General features: G+C 46.0%; 2 protein-coding genes across 4 annotated transcripts in view; one reads left to right on the top strand and one right to left on the bottom strand.

The window, feature by feature from the left end:
* LOC134936496 (zinc finger protein 501-like) overlaps nt 1–13,534 on the bottom strand; it is a 51,897-nt gene extending 38,363 nt beyond the window's left edge. Inside the window, exons 1-2 of one of the 3 annotated variants that reach the window (XM_063931554.1) lie at nt 13,037–13,534; nt 7,729–7,799 (exon numbers count right to left, since the gene is read on the bottom strand). In XM_063931554.1, coding sequence (XP_063787624.1) covers nt 7,729–7,776 — 48 coding nt within the window. In that variant the 5' untranslated portion in view covers nt 7,777–7,799; nt 13,037–13,534. Of the gene's footprint in view, nt 1–7,728; nt 7,800–8,905; nt 9,005–13,036 lie in introns of those variants that run through there. The other 2 variants (XM_063931555.1, XM_063931556.1) reach the window with 2 other exon arrangements.
* Nucleotides 13,535–13,631: 97 nt separating this feature from the next.
* LOC134936494 (oocyte zinc finger protein XlCOF6-like) overlaps nt 13,632–22,755 on the top strand; it is a 46,041-nt gene continuing 36,917 nt past the window's right edge. The window contains exons 1-2 of the mRNA XM_063931553.1: nt 13,632–13,736; nt 17,917–18,023. Of these exons, the coding sequence (XP_063787623.1) occupies nt 17,952–18,023 (72 nt within the window). The 5' untranslated portion in view covers nt 13,632–13,736; nt 17,917–17,951. The remainder of the gene's footprint in view (nt 13,737–17,916; nt 18,024–22,755) is intronic.

Below are 22,755 nucleotides of genomic sequence, written 5' to 3'. Positions count from 1 at the left end.
TCACGGCAAGGCCTGACATCAGTGACAACCCACTGGAAGATGTAGATTTCACTTTCTACACTGACGGTATTTGTCACAGACAGACGGACTCGGGAGACTTGTGTACTGGATACGCAGTCGTAGATGACCAAGGTAACATAGAAGCGGAACCCCTAGGCCCACCACACTCAGCACAAGTTGCTGAGCTGGTTGCCCTAACCAGAGCATGCGAATTGGCTAAAGGCAAGTCAGCCAATATCTACACGGATTCTAGGTACGCCTTCGGAGTAGTCCATGATTTCGGGGCCCTATGGCGCCTCAGAAATTTCATGACGGCAGCTGGCACACCCGTAGCGCATGCAGCCCACATCAAAAGACTTCTAACAGCTATACAGGAACCCGACAGAGTGGCTGTTATCAAGCGTAAAGCTCACACGTATAGCCAAGACCCGATATCACTTGGTAACAGCCGAGCAGACGAAGCTGCTAAATCAGCAGCCAGTACCCCTATACAGACAGACAGCACACAACTGATGGTATTTAATACTGTAAACACACAGAAATTATATGAAATGCAAAATTTGTGTTCACCACAAGAAAAGGCAGTTTGGAGGTCAAAAGGATATGGCCAGGAGTCCTCAGGACTCTGGACAGATGGACAGGGTAAGCCAGTGGCACCCAGAGCATACCTTCCAAGTCTAGCGGAAGCGGCACATGGGCTGACTCATCTAGGCAAAGAAGGAATGTGTAAGTTGGTAAGAGCTTATTGGTGCGCTCCAGGATTTTCTTCTCATGCGGGTAAAAGAGCGATGACATGTCTCACCTGCTTGAGGAAGAATATTGGAAAGGCAATACCAACAGAGCCATCCCACATCCCTCCTACAGATGGTCCTTTCCAGGTAATACAAATTGATTTCATACAATTACCACCTTGTAGAAATTTAAAATATGTATTGGTTTGTATTGACGTGTTCTCAAATTGGGTCGAAGCATTTCCCGCGGCCACAAATACCGCTGTGTTTACTGCAAAGAAAATTGTGCAGGAATTTGTGTGCAGGTATGGTATCCCTAGAATCATTGAGAGTGATAGGGGCAACCATTTTACAGGTGAAGTTTTTCAAGCAATGTGTAAGTTAATGGGAATTAATAGTAAGCTGCACACTCCGTACCGCCCCCAGGCGAGTGCGAAAGTGGAAAGAGTAAACAGCACTATTAAAAACAAATTAAGCAAAGTAATGGCTGAAACAGGATTGTTGTGGACCGAAGCTTTGCCAATCGTATTATACAGCATCAGAACCACTCCCAGGTCCCCTCTTAATCTGTCTCCTTCTGAAATTCTGTTTGGTCGACAATCCCATGTTATGATTAACCCCCAGGATGATTTGAAATGTAACAATGAAGTAACCGTAAAGTATTTGGTTAAGATGAGTAAGCAATTAAGGAATCAGAATGATAATCTAAAGTTGGTAATTCCTGATCTGCCAGACAGTAATTGTCATGACATTGAACCTGGGGATTATGTGATGATACGGAATTTTCTATGCTCAGGTTGCCTTATTGACAGATGGGAAGGACCATATCAAGTCTTATTAACCAGCACAACAGCATTGAAGGTTGCCGAGAGAGAGACTTGGGTTCATTCGTCTCATTGTAAAAAGGTTGCTGACCCAGAGAGGTCCCGTGATAAAGTACAGACGGTAGAGGTTGTATCACTGGAGTGTCTGTTCCGGGAAGGTTGAGACGACACCTGAGCGCTGAGAATAATAAGACCGGAAGCGGTTGTCGAGCCAGATTTCTTTTTCCCTTTTGTTATTTTCTCCAGTTCCCATCTCCCTCCTATTCTCCTCCCCCCTTCTTATTTTTCTCCTTTCCCTCCTCTAAGATGGACTTGCCCCAAGAGACTGTGATCCGGATCTTCCTGTTGACCCTATTGTTGACCAGAGCAGTCTGTTTCGGTGAGAGTACCATGGAGGTCGAGAAAGGATCTGGAATGGGTTCTGACTACCAGGATGGAGGCGTAGATTTCCTAGAGCAACACAATCACCGAGCAAAGGCGAGTATCAGAAAGCGATCTGGTAGCATTGACAATAGAAGGAATTGTGAAGGATTGTTAGCTGAAGAGAACTGCATCTGTAGGCATTGTGACAATATAGTTGAGGATGGGTGCATCAAGAAATGTCAGTCCAGTTTTAATATCCACATGGACCGGCATCCATTGAGTGACTATCACTCCATAGTGGGTAAAGTGTTAAACCAGACAGACTGTTGGGTATGCTCTCAAGTATCTCAAGGTCATAGCAAATCAGGACTAGTACCATTCCCTTTAACGATAGGAGAGGTACTTGAGTTAAGCGGTGGGAGGCCGGTGGACAAGAGATTTAATATCTCTAGTCCTCCTAGTTTGAAGCTCCACCAATATCATGTGGATAGGTCCTTAGTATGCTTTAACATTTCCAATCCCCGAAAGCCAGGAAATTGGGAAGTGTCATGGAGTAATCAAACCATGACATTTTCATATAGAGCCGATAGAATGCCCATAGACACAGAGCTTATACGCCAGATAGCCGACAGTGGAATATTTTTCCGGTATAGATACACTCTAGGAAGTAGGACCATGCGAGTTGGAGAAGTATCACCAGGATACTGTGCACATATCATACAATCGGATACGTGTACTAGACAGATGGGAGAATTAGGGTTAGGAGATTTCACATGGAAAGTTTGTAACATGGTTATGTCATACTCCGTCCCATATGTTCTCCCCGATGATGCATATTTCATATGCGGGAGGAAGGCGTATAAGTGGCTTGCCCCAAACTCAGAAGGATTGTGTTACATTGGAAAAGTACTGCCTGAAGAAATTACTGAATCCCATAACAAAATGAAAGATATTCACCGTGGTGCCCAAGCTCCTTATACTCACACTCACTACGAGCACGTCGTTAAACGGCACCTGATAGGAAGGACAGAGCATCCGGCCTCTGATTTGATCCATGAATCCACCGGGATTCAATTCCTACTCGCGTTAGATATCACTCGTACCGCCAGAGGAGTGATAAATTATAGATATATATCTGCGCTAGCAAACTTGTTAGACAATATCACCGAAATGTATGACGACACGTTCAGGTACACTGGGAGAGAGTTACAAGCCTACAAAACAGAGCTGGTTCAGCATAGGATGATTCTCAATTATCTCACAGCAGTGACAGGCGGGTATTGTGTTACCCTAGCAACTCAATATGGAGTAAAGTGCTGCACGTATATTACAAACAGCACTGAGAACCCGGCCGAGGTCATAGACCAAAAGATGGATGACATTTTGCAATTAAAATTGGAGTTCCGAAGGAAACACAATCTCACACTCGCTGCTGTGGGTAATGAGCTGACCAGTTAGGTGTCATTTTTGAACCCACGAAATTGGTTCTCTGGTTTAGGAGAATGGGCCCAAGGTATTATAATGGATGTAGGGAAATTTCTCTTGTGTATTCTGGGAGTCGTCATATTGGTTGGTCTGATATTTAGATGCGTTCGGACTTTAACGAAGTGTAAAGGTAGTACCAGAGTGAGGAGTCTGAGGAGCGAGGACACTAATAACAACAACAACTAATTTAATTTATGACCCAACGATAGAGACAATGTTGTGATGAAAATGTGATTCCACGGTCCGTTTCTTTCACCCGTTTCTCCTTTGTTTTCCTCCAAGGTACAAAGACATCCGCTTGGAAGAAGAATTTGACAACTTCTTTTATACAGACCATTGATGAACTATGTCACAGACCCCCCCAATATCCCTAGTGACTTTAACTTTTTACGGAAGCCCAAATACTTTAGAGACTGTAATTTTATGGACATTGGAAAAGCTTTTGTCGCCATTTATAGCAAAAGCACCGAGAGACATCAGACAACATGTACATCAAGACAAGACACCAGACAAGACCTCAATCGGCGAATGCATACTAAACTCACATAGTTTATGACTGCATTTATAACAACTGCTTCTTATCCTCATTTCTACAACCTTCAGGTAATGACACACATAGTCGACAGGGAATATAGACACATATATCAGCATTCACATGTTCCCCCCATTCATGTATCATCAACTAAATGTGCTCCCCCATTTGTTGCAACCAAAAGCCGAAAAGAGCTCGGAAAAGTTTGACAGCCCATCCACAGACCCTTAATACGGGATAAGAAGGATTCAAATGTATACTTTGCAATACTTCGAAGCTTGATTTAAAACACGTACGGCACGATGATACATGACCCCTCAGACATGGATTCATACACACATGCTTCTACTATCTCACTAGGATATACCTTTCCCACCTTCTCCTCTCTTCCTTTTACCCAATCATAAAAAGGTATTTACATGATGACATATATTTTTCTGTTTGAACGGTTTTAGGAAGTGGCAGTTATTTGATGACTGCCAAAGGGTGGACTGTCAAAGTCGAAAAATATCATGATTCACCATTGCCTTGTACTAACCCAAATGCTCATGCCCGCTGCTCGTACATTGTCTGCTGTACGTGCACATGTCCGCAAAGTGCGTACGCTCGCTCCGGCGAGTACGCGCGGTATATGCATATATACGGTAGAGTTTATGTGCGTCTGGCAAGCAACTCGATCGCTTCATATTCAACAAATATAATGTATTTTGTAGGCAATATTCCCTTTTATAATATCTGTAAGTATGTTTAGTGTAACTGGTTCATGGACAAAGGAATTCCTCTTTACATGATACGAAGGGTCAGACAGGGTCTGAGCGGTGGTGTTTAGTACCTAACTAAAGAGTATTTTATTAGAAACATTCTGGTGTTGGTTAGGTAGAGATTCATCGCTCCTGCGTATAGTTATGTCTATAAGTAGTTTATGGACATTTACTGTATTTGCGGTTCATTATCCATGCGGCGGGAATCATGGGAATCCCTCCCATCTGAGCAGTTTGAAATAGTCACAACCCACCTGTTCAAACTAACCTATGACCTTTTGTTATAATGCGAAGACAGGTTTCTGTGTCCAATGAACAATAAGATTATAGGACCTTTGTAGTGTACTGTAGGTTGTGTATATAAAGGCCACTGTCCCCTGACCGGCCAGTACTCTCTCTCATCAACAATTATCAGTCGGATAATTGGAGGACTGGATCCGGTTGCGCTAGCGAGCGTTTCCCCGTATGGTATGTTTCTCTGTGGCCACTTTTGTTACCCGTTTAAATGTATGCCATTCATTCTCATTCTATGTATTTGTATTTTCGATCATTTGCTAATGTTTGTATTTATGTCTAGATATTCTGTTTAGGTATTAATGTTAGTGTTGGAGTGTATAAGCTGTTAACTGTTTTCCCCTTTTTACGTACTAAATATCATCAGTAAAGGTTTTGGAACCTTAGCAAGGAGTGTGTGTTTCACTAGTTAGTATAAAGGTTTCCGAGCGTCTCAGCCGCTCAAACAGCTTTCACATAATAGAGGTTAATCAGCGTTACATTGTGTTAACATTACAAGACCAAGGTTTACAGTATAAGTATATCCCTTCAGTGTGTTGCATACAAGGTTTACTGTGTGTCATCCTGTGAGCGTCAGCGCCGCTCGCATCCCGCTCTCGCGGTACAGCGTCCGCTACGCTAATAGCGTAGCATTACGGTACTCGGACCGCCTATAGCGTGCTCGATACCAAGCGTAAGCCATGAGCGAACGTGCCGCTCGTGCGTCTCGACCACGGCCTAGCGTCTGCTACGCTAAGTGCGTACCATTACGGTGCTCCATACGCCAATTACGTACTGAGTCTCTTACCAGTGTATAGTGAACGTTATAAGATAAATAATTAGCTTTATCATACCCCTAAGTTAAACGTCAATAACTAGAATTATTAGTTTAACTTAAGTAGAATTTTACACAAATGGTTACTTTCTTGAAAGAAAAGTTTATAGGCAAAAACTCTTCTCCATCATTCGTGGGATAGTTATACTGCATGTATTTAGTGCCCTCCTGCACACAATTTATGATACAAGAAAATCTACGAGGTATCCGTAAAGGTGAATTTCCTGCTAGTTGCTGCATGCCCTATATGACCCACTCTGCCCTACAATTATGACATTTACTATTAAATGAGCAATCTCACGGTATACCGTAATGCAGGATATTATCCCAGGGTAGTGTCTTATTGCTTCTTACATCCAGACGCACTGACTGTATGTTGATTGGATTTCAACAAATACGTTTTTTTCCTAATGTCCAATATAATAGAGTGTAAATAATAGCTTTATTTGAAATATACAGAAACAAATAAAATGTCCTAAAATGTTAATGTTCCTATAATGTTCTTGCCACCAGAGTACTCTGAAGAAGTTGTACTACACATGTGAAATAAATCCCAGCCATACAGCAGGCAGCCTCTGGCTAGAGATCACTATAGGGGATGCAGTTAAAATGCCGGCTGTCGGGATCTCGGCGTTCAGGGTACAAACGCCAAAATCCCGACAGCCGAAATCCCAGCGCACCAGGACTATTCTCACTCATGATTGTCCACAACACCCATAGAGTGGGAATAGATCCTGTGGAGAGCGCAGCGAGCCACCGGGCCCGCAAATGGACTTAGTACTCGCCCCACTGCAGGCATTCTGGTGGGTGGGATTGCCACTGTCGGGATATTGACAGACGGCATCCCACCTGCCGGGATAACATATGTAACCCAACTATGGTGGTCATTCAGAGTTGATCGTTCGCTGTGCAGCGATGTGGGGAAAAAAATGGCAATTCTGCGTATGCGGCGCAATGCGCACGCGTGACGTACTATTGCAATGAACGATGTAGTTTTACACAAGGTCTAGCGAAGCATTTGAGTCGCACTGCTGGCCGCAGATTGATTGACATGAAGTGGGCGTTTCTGGTTGTTTACTGAACGTTTTCAGGGAGTGTTCGAAAAAATGCAGGCATGCCAGGAAATACGCAGGCGTGGCTGGGCGAACGCAGGGCGTGTTTGTGACGTCAAAACAGGAACTGAATAGTCTGAAGTCATCGCAAGCGCGGAGTAGGTTTTCAGCTACTCTAAAACTGCACACAAAAAAAACTTTGTAGCCGCTCTGCGAACCTTTCGTTCGCACTTCTGCTAAGCTACAATACACTCCCAGTGGGAGGCGGCATAGCGTTTGCACGGCTGCCAAAAACTGCTAGCGAGCAATCAACTCGGAATGACCACCTATAGTATGTGTGTAGTCTCAGGCTCCCTGTTACAGTGGAAAAATGTGTGGAATAGTCGAGGCAAGTGTCAGTGCGCTTCTCGGATTTATAACAGGCCTAAGGTAACGTGAGAGTACCCCTATTGTACTCAAGTGTCGAATATTCTTACAGTGGAAAAGTTCCTCTCTGGTTTATGAGGGGGGGGGGGTTAACATTGTCTGTTATTATTTGAGTTAAGGTTACAGTTTACCTGCAAAGTAACACTAAATTGCGTGGTCTCATTTATACAATGATTAATTAGAAGCCATGACATTTCAAGATCAACAGTTTGGTCTTTTCCATTAAGACTATGCTTGGAAAATCGTACTGCATGGGCAAAGCAATGACAGCCACATCAGCCAGAGTTAGAACCTGCTAATCTTCATTTTGACTCCAATGTCAACCTATTCAAAAATGTAACTTTCAAAGAATCTGAAACACAAACTAATGAAATCTAATTATGTGTGTTCTGCCACAGAAACTTGTCTTTGCTGGAACAGAACATTTTGCTGTTCTAACACGTTACCTCTTGTAACAAAGAGTCTATCTGCATCTTCAGCTTGGACCTCAACATCTAGTAACACGTTAACCTGTCATCTAGAGAAAAAGAAAACAATGTTTCAGAAGATGAAATAAAGTTGAATCATAAATATGGGCGGTCTTCAAATGATATATCACTCCCAATCTCCTTTCCAAAGTGATCCCCATTACCGTGCATATCGCACCTATAGTAATCAGGTTTAGCTGCGTTAAGGGTTTTGTGGCCTTGCTACCCTGGGGATAGCAAGCTGAAATGATTATACCACGCCCGTCAGCAGAAACAGAACGGGTGTGGATAGGGGTAAAAAGAATTGAATACCGCCCTATGGCCCTCATTCTGAGTTGATCGCTCGCTAGCTACTTTTTGCAGCCATGCAAACGTATAGTCGCTGTCCACGGGGGGAGTGTATTTTCGCTTTGCAAGTGTGCGATCGCATGTGCAGCTGAGCGGTACTAAAATGTTTTTTGCAGTTTCTGAGTAGGTCTGAACTTATTCAGCCCTTGCGATCACTTCAGCCTATCCTGTCCCGGAATTGATGTCAGACACTCGCCCTGCAAACGCCTGGACACGCCTGCTTTTTCCCTACCACTCCCGGAAAACGGTCAGTTGACACCCATAAATGCCCTCTTTCTGTCAATCTCCTTGCGATCGGTTGTGCGAATGGATTCATCGCTAGAAGCATTGCCCAGCAACGATACTGTTTGTACCCGTACGCGTGCGCATTGCAGTGCATACGCCCCACTCCTCTTCTGCGAAAAACAGCAGCGAGTGATCAACTCGGAATGAGGGCCTATATGTACAGATATATTGGATGTAGCATTGGTACCGGACAGCACTGAGGTTATGAGTTTAATTTGTGACCAGAACCAAGGGGGTACACTAGTTTCCTCCCACCCCCAAAAAAAACAAGTGGTAGATTGGCTGCAGACTAAAATGATAGCCTAATATGTGAGTGTGTGCGCTTGTGTGTAAGGGAATTTATACTGCAAGCACCAATGGGGCAGTAACCATGTCAATGAAAAGCATTCTCTGTACAGTGCTGTATTATCACAGTCAGGAGGTTTGTCCTATACTCTATCCTTTGATATAAGCAATTGCACATGAAAAGGGTGCAGCAAAGTGGGACACTTGTAATTTGATGGTGTTCGGATGGTTAGCTTACTTAAACACTGAAAGCTGCACTGCCCCTGCCCCTTTATTGCTGCTGTTCCCTGCATCGGGGGAACATCTTGGTGACCCATTGAAGGTTGACTCTGTGCCTCAGATGTGGCTCGCTCGGTCCCTCCCCTCCCCCTGGCTGCTGCTAGGCAACAAAGCAGATTGCTTGCTGCAATTGGCTCTTTGACACTGTGAAAACCAATCAGAGCACAGCTCTTGCCACTGCAGCAGCAGCAGCAGCAGCGATGAGGAGCCTGGCTGTGTCACTCTCCTCCATGTACGTGGTGTCATTCAGGTAACTGGGCGCAGCATCACTCAGGTTACTGGAGGGGTGGCTGTGTCCAATGCTGCAGCTGCTCCGCCTCTTCTTGTAATAGCCCATGTCTGGTCTGGGCCCCACCTTCAGTCCCACACCTAGCCCGCCCTCATTAAGCAACGGTGTGGCCTATTGCGCATGCGCAAACATCACGATGGATTTTCCATTGAACGCTTTTAATGTGATGGTTTCCTACTTATTGCATCGGAACAGTCGATGGCGGAAGCCCATCCACCATTCGATGATGGGCTTCCGATGTCCATTTCTACCCTGGTGGCACTCCCCCTGATGACTAATTAACAATAGCTTTACTGGATATATCCTCATACCTCCCTTTATCGACGGGGGTCAACTGACCATTAGCTTTTTCCTTCCATTGTTGACTCTTGTTTCGAGATTCAATTATGTTTTTGCCAATACTAGTGTTAAACTACATGTTTCTAGAGAGGACGAGTAATATGGGTAGGAAAATAGCATAACAATTACTCTACGTACACCTCAAACAATTACTAATTTATAAAAAATAAATAAAAATCAGTAAGTGTAAATATGCACAATTTTTGCAAATTACAAATAGCCTGTTTTGAAAACAAAAAGAAACAAGAAAGAAGAAGAACAAGAACATTTCCCTGTCCTCCCGGCTGTTCAGAATTCCCCCGACGGTTCTGAGCGACAATAGGTGGGTCATCGGGATTGCTTTTGCGGATATTCCCATCAGAATCAGAGTTCTGAGTTGCAAAATCCTTGTCACTACTCTCTGCATCAGATTTAGATTCCTCCCATCCGGACTGGGCAGGAGTAATGTCACGTCTAGTGTTCCCTCCAGGATTTTAGCAGGGCAGGGTGCTGAGGTGCCAGGCAGATTGTGCGCGCTCGGAAAGGTGGTGTGTCTGGGAAGGGGGCGCGGCACCACAGGCTTCACTGTTGGGGGCGGTCCAGCCCCATCAACATCACTAATGAAGGCGTGCCTTAGCGGTGGCGTCACTGATGGGGGCGTGCCCAGCACCAACAGAGAGGCCCAAGTGCTCCTTTTAATGTGAATAGATGCCATGCGCAATCTGTTCACACGGCCGCATGCTGTTTTATCAGGGTGCCACTTTTCCCTTTACAGATCGGTCAGGGTGCGGTGCCCCTGCTAAAACAGCCTAGCGTGAAAACTACTTGTCGTATGTGTGGCATGTTGACGCCCCGAAGCAGGCAGAAGTACTGAGTGAGATTATTGGATACTGCGGGTAGCGGGAATGCGCTTATCCACGGTAATCCAAAACTGTGCACGAGGTAAGAATAAAAAACAACTTGTATACCTCATACACAATTGAATTTGCCCCATAGATTGATCCAGAACTGTTTGGCCGTCCTTATTCTATATAGACAGATACCAATTAAATTTATGTAATAGTTATTTTTGAGGCATATATATATATATATATATATATATATATATATATATATATATATATATTGTTGTATAAGTTAATACAATCAGCACATTAAACAGAAGACTGGTGTTCACTCTAGCACCCTGCAACTAATCAGTGAGGAAGGCATATTTTAATTTTGAAGGGCAAAATTTGATCTGTGACGTATTGTTACAGCTATAGTAGCGATACATCACATCTAACATTTTGCCCTTCAAAATTAAAATATGCCCTCCTCACTGATTAGGTGCAGGGTGCTAGAGTGAACACTAGAAGACTTAGGGGGTCATTCCGAGTTGATCGCTCGCTAGCTACTTTTAGCAGCCGTGCAAACGCATAGTCTCTGCCTACAGGGGAGTGTATTTTCGCTTTGCAAGTGTGCGAACGCGTGTGCAGCCGAGCGGGACGAAAAAGTTTTTTGCAGTTTCTGAGTAGCTCTGGACTTACTCAGCCCTTGCAATCACTACAGTCTTTTTGGTCCCGGAATTGACGTCACGCCCTGCAAACGCCTGGACACGCCAGCATTTTTCCAAACACTCCCAGAAAACGCCCTCTTCCTGTCAATCTCCTTGCAATCGGCTGTGCGAATGGATTCTTCGTTAAATCCATTGCCCAGCTACGATCCGCTTTGTACCTGTACGACGTGCCTGCGCATTGCGGTGCATACGCATGCACAGTAGTAACCTGTTCGCTGCGCTGCGAAAAACGGCAGCGAGCGATCAACTCGGAATGACCCCCTAATAGTGGAGTTTGGTGGAGCCCCTGTGGGAGGAGCAAAACGCGTCAAAAGCTTTACGTTTGGACCCCTGCTGGAATTGGACCCGTACTTTTCATCAGCTGCATATTTCATTTGCAGTTTGAAATATTATCGGGAGGAGAGAAGCCGCTCATCGGTGCCCGCAAACGGCACGTAGAGGTGTGGACTCGTGGAGCATTAAAGTTGAGCAGGACAAGTTACAGCAGGTGCCAGCGCAGGTGCCGGTTTCCCCATAGCCAGAGATCATCTTGGCAAACATCCGGACTTCTCCCTGCTGACATCATTTGCTCAAACCTCACGTAAGATTCCGATTAGAGCGGCTCTCATAGTGTATTGTGCTGCGCTGGATGGTCATTTTCAAAGGAACTATGATACAAAGTGACTATTCATGGATAATCAACTAATTTACGGGTTCCACTAGCAGCTGCATTTGATTTATATTGGACTTTTATATACGTATTTAGTCATTTGCTTATAGAGTTAGTTCATACACTTCTGTGCACAGTATATGCTCAAGTCCACCTCCTTATAGCGGAAAGTATATATACTCGTTATTTTAGATTCAAAGATTTTCTTAGTATTAATACCGGTCTTGTTTTATAATCTGTGATTATTCATGTATTAATAAATAATTTTAATCTAATATAGGAGTTGGTATTATTGTCAGCCATATCATATATATTTTTAGTATAGCGCAAGAGAGTAAAAGTTGGAGTTCTGTGGTTGATTGCATCTGGGTGGTCCAGTGCAATGAGATTGATTTGCTAACCCCAGGTCATAAACCCTCCTGCGGCTGATTTGTATTGACATCATCCAAAAGGAATTTTTTAAATTATATGTTATTAGCGCCTGATAAAAAGGTTTTTTCTGAGCTTGGTGGGTTAGTATGGTCACAGACAGGTATAGATGTAAGTAGGTGTACTGTATACATGTGTAGGAAACAGTCCACCTGTAAAGTGTAATTTAAATTAAAAGTGTATGAACTTGTGTTATTGTCATACACATTACATAGAAATAAAATAGTAAAGTGTATAGGGATCCGGTCTTTAGGTCGACCGCTATTGGTCGACATGCATTAGGTCAACATGGTCTAGATGTAGACATGGAAAAAGGTTGACACGAGTTTTCACATTTTTTTTACTTTTTCATACTTTACGATCCACGTGGATTACGATTGGGAATCTTGCCCGAAGCATGGCGAGCTAAGCAAGCCATGCGAGGGGACGCAGTGCACTAATTGGGTCTCCCGGTCACTTTATTAAGAAAACAACACAAAAAAAAAAAAAAAATGTAAGAAACTCATGTTGACCTTTTTTCATGTCGACCTAATGACCGTGTCAACCTATTTCAGGCGTCAAACAACAGTGGTCGACCTAATGACTGTCGACCACATGATCCACACCCAGTGTATCTGAGGTTGTCGCGATGCCCGGCTAAACACTTTGAGGATGAGTGACCCTACAATGCATAGACAAACAAGTGAAGCACACTTACACATGCCAACTACACAGAGCAGAATATATGCCAAATTCAATGCACACACTGAACACTGAGAGCAAGATCGCAGAGAAACCAAAAGATAAAGATGTATTCACTGTATGATGCCACTGACACCTATCAGACGACTAATGCATGTACACTCACCCGCTCACACGGCGCAGGCATGTCTAGTTACAGGGTCACACTGCACAGCATTTGCAGTTACTCCCTGTTACTCAGGAACAGAACCGGCGGGGAGCCACAATCCGTGCACGGATTGGCTGGAGGATGGGTGTTGCTGGGACTTGTAGTCCTGTGACAGTGACTGGAACACCCCCCCAGCTACTCGCAGCAGCACACCCGCTTCATGACTGCAGCGGAGCATAGCGCCGTGCCCTGGCTGCCCATCCCCGCTTCTCACGGGATAAATCACTACACAGCCTGCGCTGCACCAGAAGCTGCCGTTACCGGGATGATCGCTGCTGCTGGGCTCTATCTGCACAAGAGGCTACTGGGAATCGTTGTTCCCCGATCAGTGACCAACATATCGCTGTACAGCAGGAGAACTACAACTCCCTTGCTGCAGCGCTACCCATGTGACGCAAGGAGACAGCAGCGTCTACCCTTCTCAGCATTGTGGGTGTTGTAGTCTTAGCAGCTGCGGTAGGGCGAGGGTTGGCCAATCATAGCTGAGAATGGAAGACCCGGATTCACTGACAGGACTACGACTTCCGGAACAGTGATCTGCCTGCTGACGTCACACACTATAGCATCCAATTGTAGCGCTCATTTCCGGCCACACCCCTTTCCCCTTCCCACACAACACAAAGGCAATCCCCAGCAGCTGCAGCAGTAGCAAGAGCAGGTAAGGCATCAGCAGCGGCAACAGTGGCTCATCTCTGGCTGCTGGCAGCTGCACGGCCTATGGCTCTGCTCATTCATTCCGGCACATGTCCACCTGCTGCATGCATCTCATTCCTGCAATCTCGGATATGTCATATGCCCTTATCTTATTGCTATGGTCATTATCTCTCGCCACGCTTTGGTAAATCTGCCCCTACATGTGTTTATATTACACCATGTTGTGTAACACTGGTGGAAACAGCTGCAAAAAATAACACAAAGAAACAAACTAAAGCTAAGTGTAATAACTGATGGTAATATAGCTGGGCATCGCTAAATTCACAAGTTGTGATAAGTTCATGGTGGATGATAGCATGATGTCACATACATCTTTACAGTGACACAGTGATGACGTTTTGGTTTTATAACAACACAAGAGCAACAGGAAAAAGCTCTCCCTGCATTGCGGAGTGGGGTGGTCTTCAGTTTGCCGGCTGTTGGGATTCCGGCGCCAGTATACTGACACTTTTTCTCCCTCTTGGGGGTCCACGACCCCCTGGAGGGAGAATAGATAGCGTGCGCCCCCATGCCCGCAGCGTGGCGAGCCCGCTCATTTGCTCTCGCCCAGCTGTCGGTATGCCGGCAGTCAGGATTCCGACGCCGGTATGCTGGTCGCCGGGAGCCCGGCCGCTGGCATACCCTACTACACCCGCGGAGTGCTCTCACAATTCTCTTACAGTCATGATATTTTTATTTTGTTTTTGTCAACATCATTCTGTTAAATTGTGTCCCAAAGTCATAGACATTGTAATGGTCCAGCCCCTTTATTCTTCTCGCCTTTATCTATGTAAGGAAAATACAATGATTCATATTACACTGCTCTGTGCACTCTCCAAGACTGCTACAGATAACTGCCCTGTGTGTGTGTTTGTACACACACATGCATACCCAGCTGGGTATGGATCATAGCATAGAATGACAGTCACTAGGTCGACCACTATTGATCGACAGTGACTAGGTCGAGACCTGAAATAGATCGACATGGAAAAAAGTTGTCATGAGTTTAAAAAAAAATAAAAAATTAGGTGTCGTTTTCATCGTAAAGGGACCAGGAACCCCAATTAGTGCACTGTGTCACTTCGCTCGCCATGCTTCGGCCAAGGTTCCTCGCTGTGCTCGGCACAGGTTACCGTTCCCAAATGTAGTCCACGTGGATTGTAAAGTATGAAAAAGCCCAAAAATGTGAAAAACTCACGTAGACCTTTTTCCATGTCGACCTATAGACCATGTCGACCAATAGTGGTCATCCTAATGAGTGTCGACCTAAAGACCGGATACCCAGCTACATATATGGAGGGATAGAAGGAATTTGATACTAGTGCTAGAGCAGTGGTTCCTAAACTCTGTCCTCAAGGAGCAATAACAGGCCATGTTTTCCAGGTAACCCGGCAGGTGCACTGTGTATCACCATTAACAATCCACAGGTGACCTGGAAAACATGAACTGTTGGTGTTCCTTGAGGACCAAGTGGGAGATGTACTATTATTACCGTTCTATTGTTATTTAGCAGGACCTGCTTTATTATAAAATAATTTCAAAATTAGCTGCACAATTTGATTAGAAAAAAAAAAAAGCTTATCTGAATTGCAATCTTCACAACAAACATGCGACCATCAACTTTTCAGGATGCTTCTCCAATAGCTCATACAAGCTCCTTAGGGGTCTATTCATAAAGAGTGGGGAAGTGAGCCAGTGGAGAAGTTGCCCATGGCAACCAATCAACGGCTACGTGTAATTTTATAGAATGCACTTGATAAATGTTACTTCAGTGCTGATTGGTTGCCATGGGCAACTTCTTCACTGGCTCATTCTCCACTCTTTTCACTGCTTCATGAATAGACCCTCAAGTCTCTAGAGTGGGGGTGGGCAAAATACGGTATACGGCCCGCGAACCGATCCTTCCCGGCCAGCTGCCTCCCACCACTGAGCAATGACAAGTGGCCCGACTGGCTGCTTGTCATTGCCCTACAATAGATTCAAGCCGCGGCCGCCGCTGAGTGTGGCGAGAACAGGTCACTGTGTGCAGCTGGAGAAACCCCCCCTTATGGACCAAGTTTTTTTGTGGACAGAGGCAGCAGAGTTCTTCACCCATTGCGCGGGCTGCTCGTCTGGCCGAAAGGCGCTGCAGGCACTCATCAGCAGCGGGCACTTGGAAGCTGCGGGTGCTCGGCACTGGCAGGGGAGGTGGACATTCAGCAGAGACGGGCTGCAGGATTTCGGCAGTCACGGCATTGGCGGGAGATAGCAGGCGCATACAGCAGGAGCTGCGGGACCACAGTAGTGAAGACAGCGACATGGGAGGCAGGCACCATCAGCAGCTGGACCTCAGCAGCGCTGGCAGGTGGCGGGGAAGGCAGGCACTGGCAGCGGTGGGAGCGCAGATGCCTAAGGGTGCATGTGTTTTTACATATGTGAGTATGTATAATATAATTATACATAGAGAGAGAGAAAGTAACTGTCGCTTATACCCCTTTCACACCAAAAATGCAGGGGTCTTACCCGGGAATACGGTCCCTGGATCATGCAGGGACATTCCTGGGTAAGACCCCTTGCATACCGCAGTCAGCAGCCCGGCATATTGCCGGGTTGCTGACGTCAACGGTGACGCGGTGGGGGCAGCGCAAGAGATCTCATCATCTCCAAGCACCGCCTGCTACATAGAGAGTGAACGGGAGCCGGGGCACATTGATCCGGCTCCCGTTCACACTGACCAGGTTCCCGGGAAGATCCCGGGACCAACCCTGGTCGATTGCAGGGTTGAAATGCCGGGGTGGGTTCCCGGGAAGATCCCGGGACCAACCCTGGTCGATTGCAGGGTTGAAATGCCGGGGTGGGAATCCCGGGATTTTGACCCTGTACCCTTTCACACTGAGAAATTTCCCGGGTTGGTGCGCGTTCATGTGTTTTAACCCGAGAAATTTTGGTCTGTGTGAAAGGGGTATTAGTGTATCCATTACAATTACTGACTGAAAAGTCCTGGGAGTGCAGTCAATAGTGTGTGTGTGTACACACACACACACACACACACACACACACGATACTTTCAGCATACTGGTGTTGGGATGCTGGTAGTCAGAATATTGACATCAGGATCCCAACATGGATCAAAATGCTGGCGCTGGAATCCCGACTGCTGGCATCCTGAACGTAAGTATGCCAGGGCTCCTTAGTGTCAGGCAGGGAAGGTTAGGTTTAGGCACCAACGGGGGGGATTGGGCGTTAGGGTAAGGATGCAGGAAGTGTGTGTGAGTGTTTGTGTGTTTATGTATATATATGTGTGTGTGTGTATGTATATATATATATCTATATCTCACATACTGTATCTGGAGTAGAAACCCCCCTTTAGAAATCCTGTGTTTGCCCCTGGGGTGTACTATAGCTGGATGCAGTGGACGGAAAAACCTGGTAGATGTCGAGCATCGGGCGGAGACTCTAAGTTGGGGGTGGAGCCAATGAGTGTGCGGCTCTCGAATATTCACTTGAAAGTGTTAAGTGGCCCTCCAGCTGAAATAATTGCCCACCCTTGCTCTAGAGAATGTATGTCAGTGTGGGAGGTAGCCCTTGTGTTTTGTCTCCCACTTTTGATATCTTTTTTTTACATTTTTTTTAATACCTTGGTCGCTACCTCAAGTTACCTGACCAATCATGTCAGAAATCAATAAAAACAGTGATTTGTTATGGCAGTCCTGTATGGGTTATAATATCTTGGAGTGAATATGACCCCTTATGAGTATACTTGATTTTTTTCCCGTTTATATATTCCTCCTATATTCCTGCCCCAGCATCCCGCTTTCTTGTCGCTGCATTAAGCCTATCATTGCTGACTGATGCCATGGTTAATATACAACCTGCAAAATGTCTCATTCTATTCCTGTGGCTTAAGATTGTCGTAGCCCTGCAAATAAATGTACAGGCAAGTGATTCTGTCAGGTTAATATGCAGGTGCTCTCACATGGTAACTCCCATGAAAGAGCGACTGTCACAAAGAGCAGCCATGATCCTTCCAGAGGCAAGAATGATGAAAGTAACTTTACAATTTATTATTTTTTTTCATCCTTTCTCCAAACACTGATTAATTAAAAAAACAAATAATATACAGATCTACATAGATAGATATTCTGATTTGCTCGCTTTCTGTGCAGTTGTCTCCCTGCTGGTGAAAATTCACACTTTCAAGATGTCGGACATTGATCCCAGCCCTGCAGATGAGCAGACGTCGGAAGATGAGTGCTCACAGGACAGCAATGAGGTGAGGAATTGGAGTATATGTGCTGCGTCCTGGGCCAGAAGGTTACTGTTTTACAGAAATATTTGTGAGAAAAATCATAGTTAGAAATATAGACTATAGAGAACAACTAAAGTCAAGATTGAACATTAGCATGTGAAGGAAGTTATCCTTAGTATTCACTCTAGGATTTGGGCAGGGCGCCGGACTGTGAGGGGTACAAGTGTGTGAGCGGCCGGAAAAGGGGCGTGGCCACGCAAAATAGGGGGCGTGATCATTTCACGTAATAAAAGTGGGCGGTTCAGCCCACAGACTATAAAACAGGGGGCGTGGGCGGCCGGCGGCGTCACTGTTGGGGGCGTGCCCAGCACCTACGGAGGTGCTGGGCTTCCCCCTATCTCTCTCACAGCGTGAATGGATGCCGCGCACATGCGCACGGCATCTTTACAAACTTGGAGGACAGGAAGCAGGCGGCTGTTCTAGCAGGGCGCCGCAGAAAGGGCAGGGCGGATTTTGCCCTTAAAAAATCGGGCAGGGCGAGGCGCCCTGCTAAAACAGCCTAGCATGAACACTATAACTAACGGGGTGGAAATACAGTACAAGCATCTTGCAAGTGGTGATGGCAGGGAATCGCTGTGTTCTACTGACAGACGGGATGATGCCGATCAGTATACCGACAGCGGCATCCCGTCTGTCTGAATCCCGGCAGTGAGGCATCAAGTCCCCTCGTGGGCTTGTGCGCTCGCCACGACGAGAGACCCCGACAGCCGGTATTTTAACTGCATCCCCGATGGCAGCATTGCAGTAGTTCTAAACTGGGCTTTGTGTAAGGGCTTGAAAAAAATGCGTCGAATGAGTTTTCTTTATGTCATTCTAGTTGATGTTTCTATTTGTACTGACCACGTGTACTTATAAAATAGAGCTGTTTGCATATTTTGTGAGTTGAAGCAATATTCGTGTGAATACAGCCTGTCACGAGGGATCTTAGTCTTCACTCTTGGCTGTTTTAGCAAGGTGCCGCGCCCTGCCCAATTTTTACACGGCCGGTCCCAGTCTACCATGCCCCCCTTTTCGAGAGCGCGCACCTTAGTGCCCTACCCTGCCTGCAGCCTAACAGGGAAGAGTGTTTTCATTAATGCACAAGCAGCTCCTAGTGAATTAAAGATTGTTATATTCTACAGAATAAATAAATTTGCACCTTGGCAAACTCATGTTGCACTGCATTTGGGGCACATTTAAAATGGGATATACAAACTCAAATGTAAACTTGGGTGTAAAAAGAAAACTAACCAGCATTTGTGTGAGTACATGCAAAAGCAGACAGTAATTACCCTGCATGTAATATGGCATTTCCAGGTTAAAAATTACTTGATTTTTATATATATATATATATATATATATATATATATATATATATATAAAACCAACCATATCTTCCGGCACTCCCGACTCCAGTTTAACTTGCTCTGGTGCCCTCCTCTGGGGTCAATACCCCTGATATGCAGAAATACACTGGAATAGGCGGCACTCAGAGACTGCTTGACCAAAGGTTAAACGTGCAAAAAAAAGCCCCTAAGGGCGTGCTTTATTGTGACGTTTCGGGGATGGTCTGAAGAAGGGGAAGCATCCCCGAAACGTCACAATAAAGCACGCCCTTAGGGGCTTTTTTTGCACGTTTAACCTTTGGTCAAGCAGTCTCTGAGTGCCGCCTTTTCCAGTGTGTGTGTGTGTGTGTATATATATATATATATATATATATTTCTCTAACGTCCTAGTGGATGCTGGGGACTCCGTAAGGACCATGGGGAATAGACGGGCTCCGCAGTAGACATGCGCACTTTAAGATAGAATTTAGATTCTGGTGTGCTCTGGCTCCTCCCTCTATGTCCCTCCTCCAGACCTCGGTTTGAGACTGTGCCCGGACGAGCTGGGTGCTGTTCAGCGAGCTCTCCTGAGCTTGCTGTGAGAAAGTATTTTGTTAGGTTTTTTATTTTCAGGGAGCTCTGCTGGCAACAGACTCCCTGCATCGTGGGAAGAGGGGAGAGAAGCAGCCCTACTCTCTGAAGATAGGTCCTGCTTCTTAGGCTACTGGACACCATTAGCTCCAGAGGGATCGTACACAGGATCTCACCCTCGTCGTCCGATCCCAGAGCCGCGCCGCCATCCCCCTCGCAGAGCCGGAAGACAGAAGCCGGGTGAGTATGTGAAGCAAGAAGACTTCGAAATTGGCGGCAGAAGACTCCGTTCTTCACTGAGGTAACGCACAGCACTGCAGCTGTGCGCCATTGCTCCCACACACCTCACATACTCCGGTCACTGTAAGGGTGCAGGGCGCAGGGGGGGGCGCCCTGGGCAGCATATGGACCTCTTTTGGCAAAAGTACACATATATACAGTTGGGCACTGTATATATGTATGAGCCCCCGCCAAGAAAATGCATATTTGAGGGGGACAGAAGCCCGCCGTCGAGGGGGCGGGGCTTCTCCCTCAGCACTCACCAGCGCCATTTTTTCTCCACAGCTCCGCTGAGAAGAAGCTCCACAGGCTCTTCCCTGCAGATCACGGTAGAAAAGGGTAAAAAGAGAGGGGGGGCACATAAATTAGGCGCAAAAACACAATATACAGCAGCTACTGGGTTAACATTAAGTTACTGTGTTATTCCTGGGTTATAGCGCTGGGGTGTGTGCTGGCATACTCTCTCTCTGTCTTTCCAAAGGGCCTGGTGGGGGAACTGTCTTCAAAAAGGGCATTCCCTGTGTGTGTGGTGTGTCGGTACGCTTGTGTCGACATGTCTGATGAGGAAGGCTATGTGGAAGCAGAGCGGGAGCAAATGAATGTGGTGTCTCCGCCGACGGCGCCGACACCTGATTGGATGGATATGTGGAAGGTTTTAAATGATAATGTTAATTCCTTACATAAAAGGTTAGAAAAAGCTGAAACCTTAGGACAGTCAGGGTCCCAACCCATGCCTGATCCTATCTCGCAGAGGCCGACAGGGTCTCAGAAGCGCCCACTATCCCAAATTGTTGACACGGACACCGACGTGGATTCTGACTCCAGTGTCGATTACGATGATGCAAAGTTACAGCCAAAATTGGCTAAATCCATCCGTTATATGATTATAGCAATTAAGGATGTGTTGCACATCACATAGGAAACCCCAGTCCCTGACAGGAAGGTACATATGTATGGGGAAAAGAAGCCGCAGGTAACTTTCCCCCTCACACGAGCTCAATGAGTTATGTGAAAAGGCTTGGGAATCTCCAGATAAAAAACTGCAGGTTTCCAAAAGGATTCTTATGGCGTATCCTTTCCCGCCAACGGACAGGTTACGCTGGGAATCCTCACCCAGGGTGGACAAAGCTTTAACACGCTTGTCCAAGAAGGTAGCCCTGCCGTCACAGGATACGGCTACCCTCAAAGATGCTGCGGATAGAAAACAGGAGGGTACCCTGAAGTCCATTTATACACATTCAGGTACCTTACTGAGGCCGGCAATCGCGTCGGCCTGGGTGTGTAGTGCTGTAGCAGCATGGACGGACACCCTATCTGAGGAACTTGATACCTTGGACAAGGATACTATATTATTGACCCTGGGGCATATTAAAGACGCTGTCCTTTATATGAGAGATGCTCAAAGAGACATTAGCCTACTGGGTTCTAGAATAAATGCTATGTCGATTTCTGCCAGAAGGGTCCTGTGGACTCGGCAATGGACAGGTGATGCCGACTCAAAAAGGCACATGGAGGTTTTACCTTACAAGGGTGAGGAATTGTTTGGGGAGGGTCTCTCGGACCTGGTCTCCACGGCTACTGCTGGAAAGTCAAATTTTTTGCCATATGTTTCCTCACAGCCTAAGAAAGCACCGTATTACCAAATGCAGTCCTTTCGATCACAGAAAAACAAGAAAGTCCGTGGTGCGTCCTTTCTTGGCAGAGGTAGAGGAAAGAAGCTGCACAACACAGCTAGATCCCAGGAACAGAAGTCCTCCCCGGCTTCCACAAAATCCACCGCATGACGCTGGGGCTCCACAGGCGGAGCTAGACCCGGTGGGGGCGCGTCTCCGAAATTTCAGCCACAAGTGGGTTCACTCCCAGTTGGATCCCTGGGCAATAGATATTGTGTCTCAGGGATACAAGCTGGAATTCGAAGAGATGCCCCCTCACCGATACCTCAAATTGGCCCTGCCAGCTTCCCCCCATGAGAGGGAAATAGTGTTAACTGCAATTCACAAATTGTATCTTCAACAGGTGGTGGTCAAGATTCCCCTCCTTCAACAAGGAAGGGGTTATTGTTCGACCATGTTTGTAGTACCGAAACCGGACGGTTCGGTCAGACCCATATTGAATTTAAAATCCCTGAACATGTACCTGAAAAGGTTCCGGTTCAAGATGGAATCGCAAGCCTGGAAGGGGGGGATTTTTTTGGTGTGTCTGGACATAAAGGATGCATACCTTCATGTCCCCATTTATCCACCTCATCAGGCGTACCTCAGATTTGTGGTACAGGATTGTCATTACCAATTTCAGACGTTGCCGTTTGGTCTCTCCACGGCTCCGAGAATATTTACCAAGGTAATGGCGGAAATGATGGTACTCCTGCGGAAGCAAGGGGTCACAATTATCCCATACTTGGACGATCTCCTCATAAAAGCGAGATCAAGAGAGCAGTTGCTGATTAGCGTAGCACTTTCTCTGAAGGTGTTACGGCAACACGGCTGGATTCTAAATATTCCAAAGTCGCAGTTGGTTCCTAC

This window comes from Pseudophryne corroboree, chromosome 6, assembly GCF_028390025.1.
Source record: "Pseudophryne corroboree isolate aPseCor3 chromosome 6, aPseCor3.hap2, whole genome shotgun sequence".
NCBI lineage: Eukaryota > Metazoa > Chordata > Amphibia > Anura > Myobatrachidae > Pseudophryne > Pseudophryne corroboree.
This window is presented reverse-complemented; position numbering and strand designations above follow the sequence as displayed.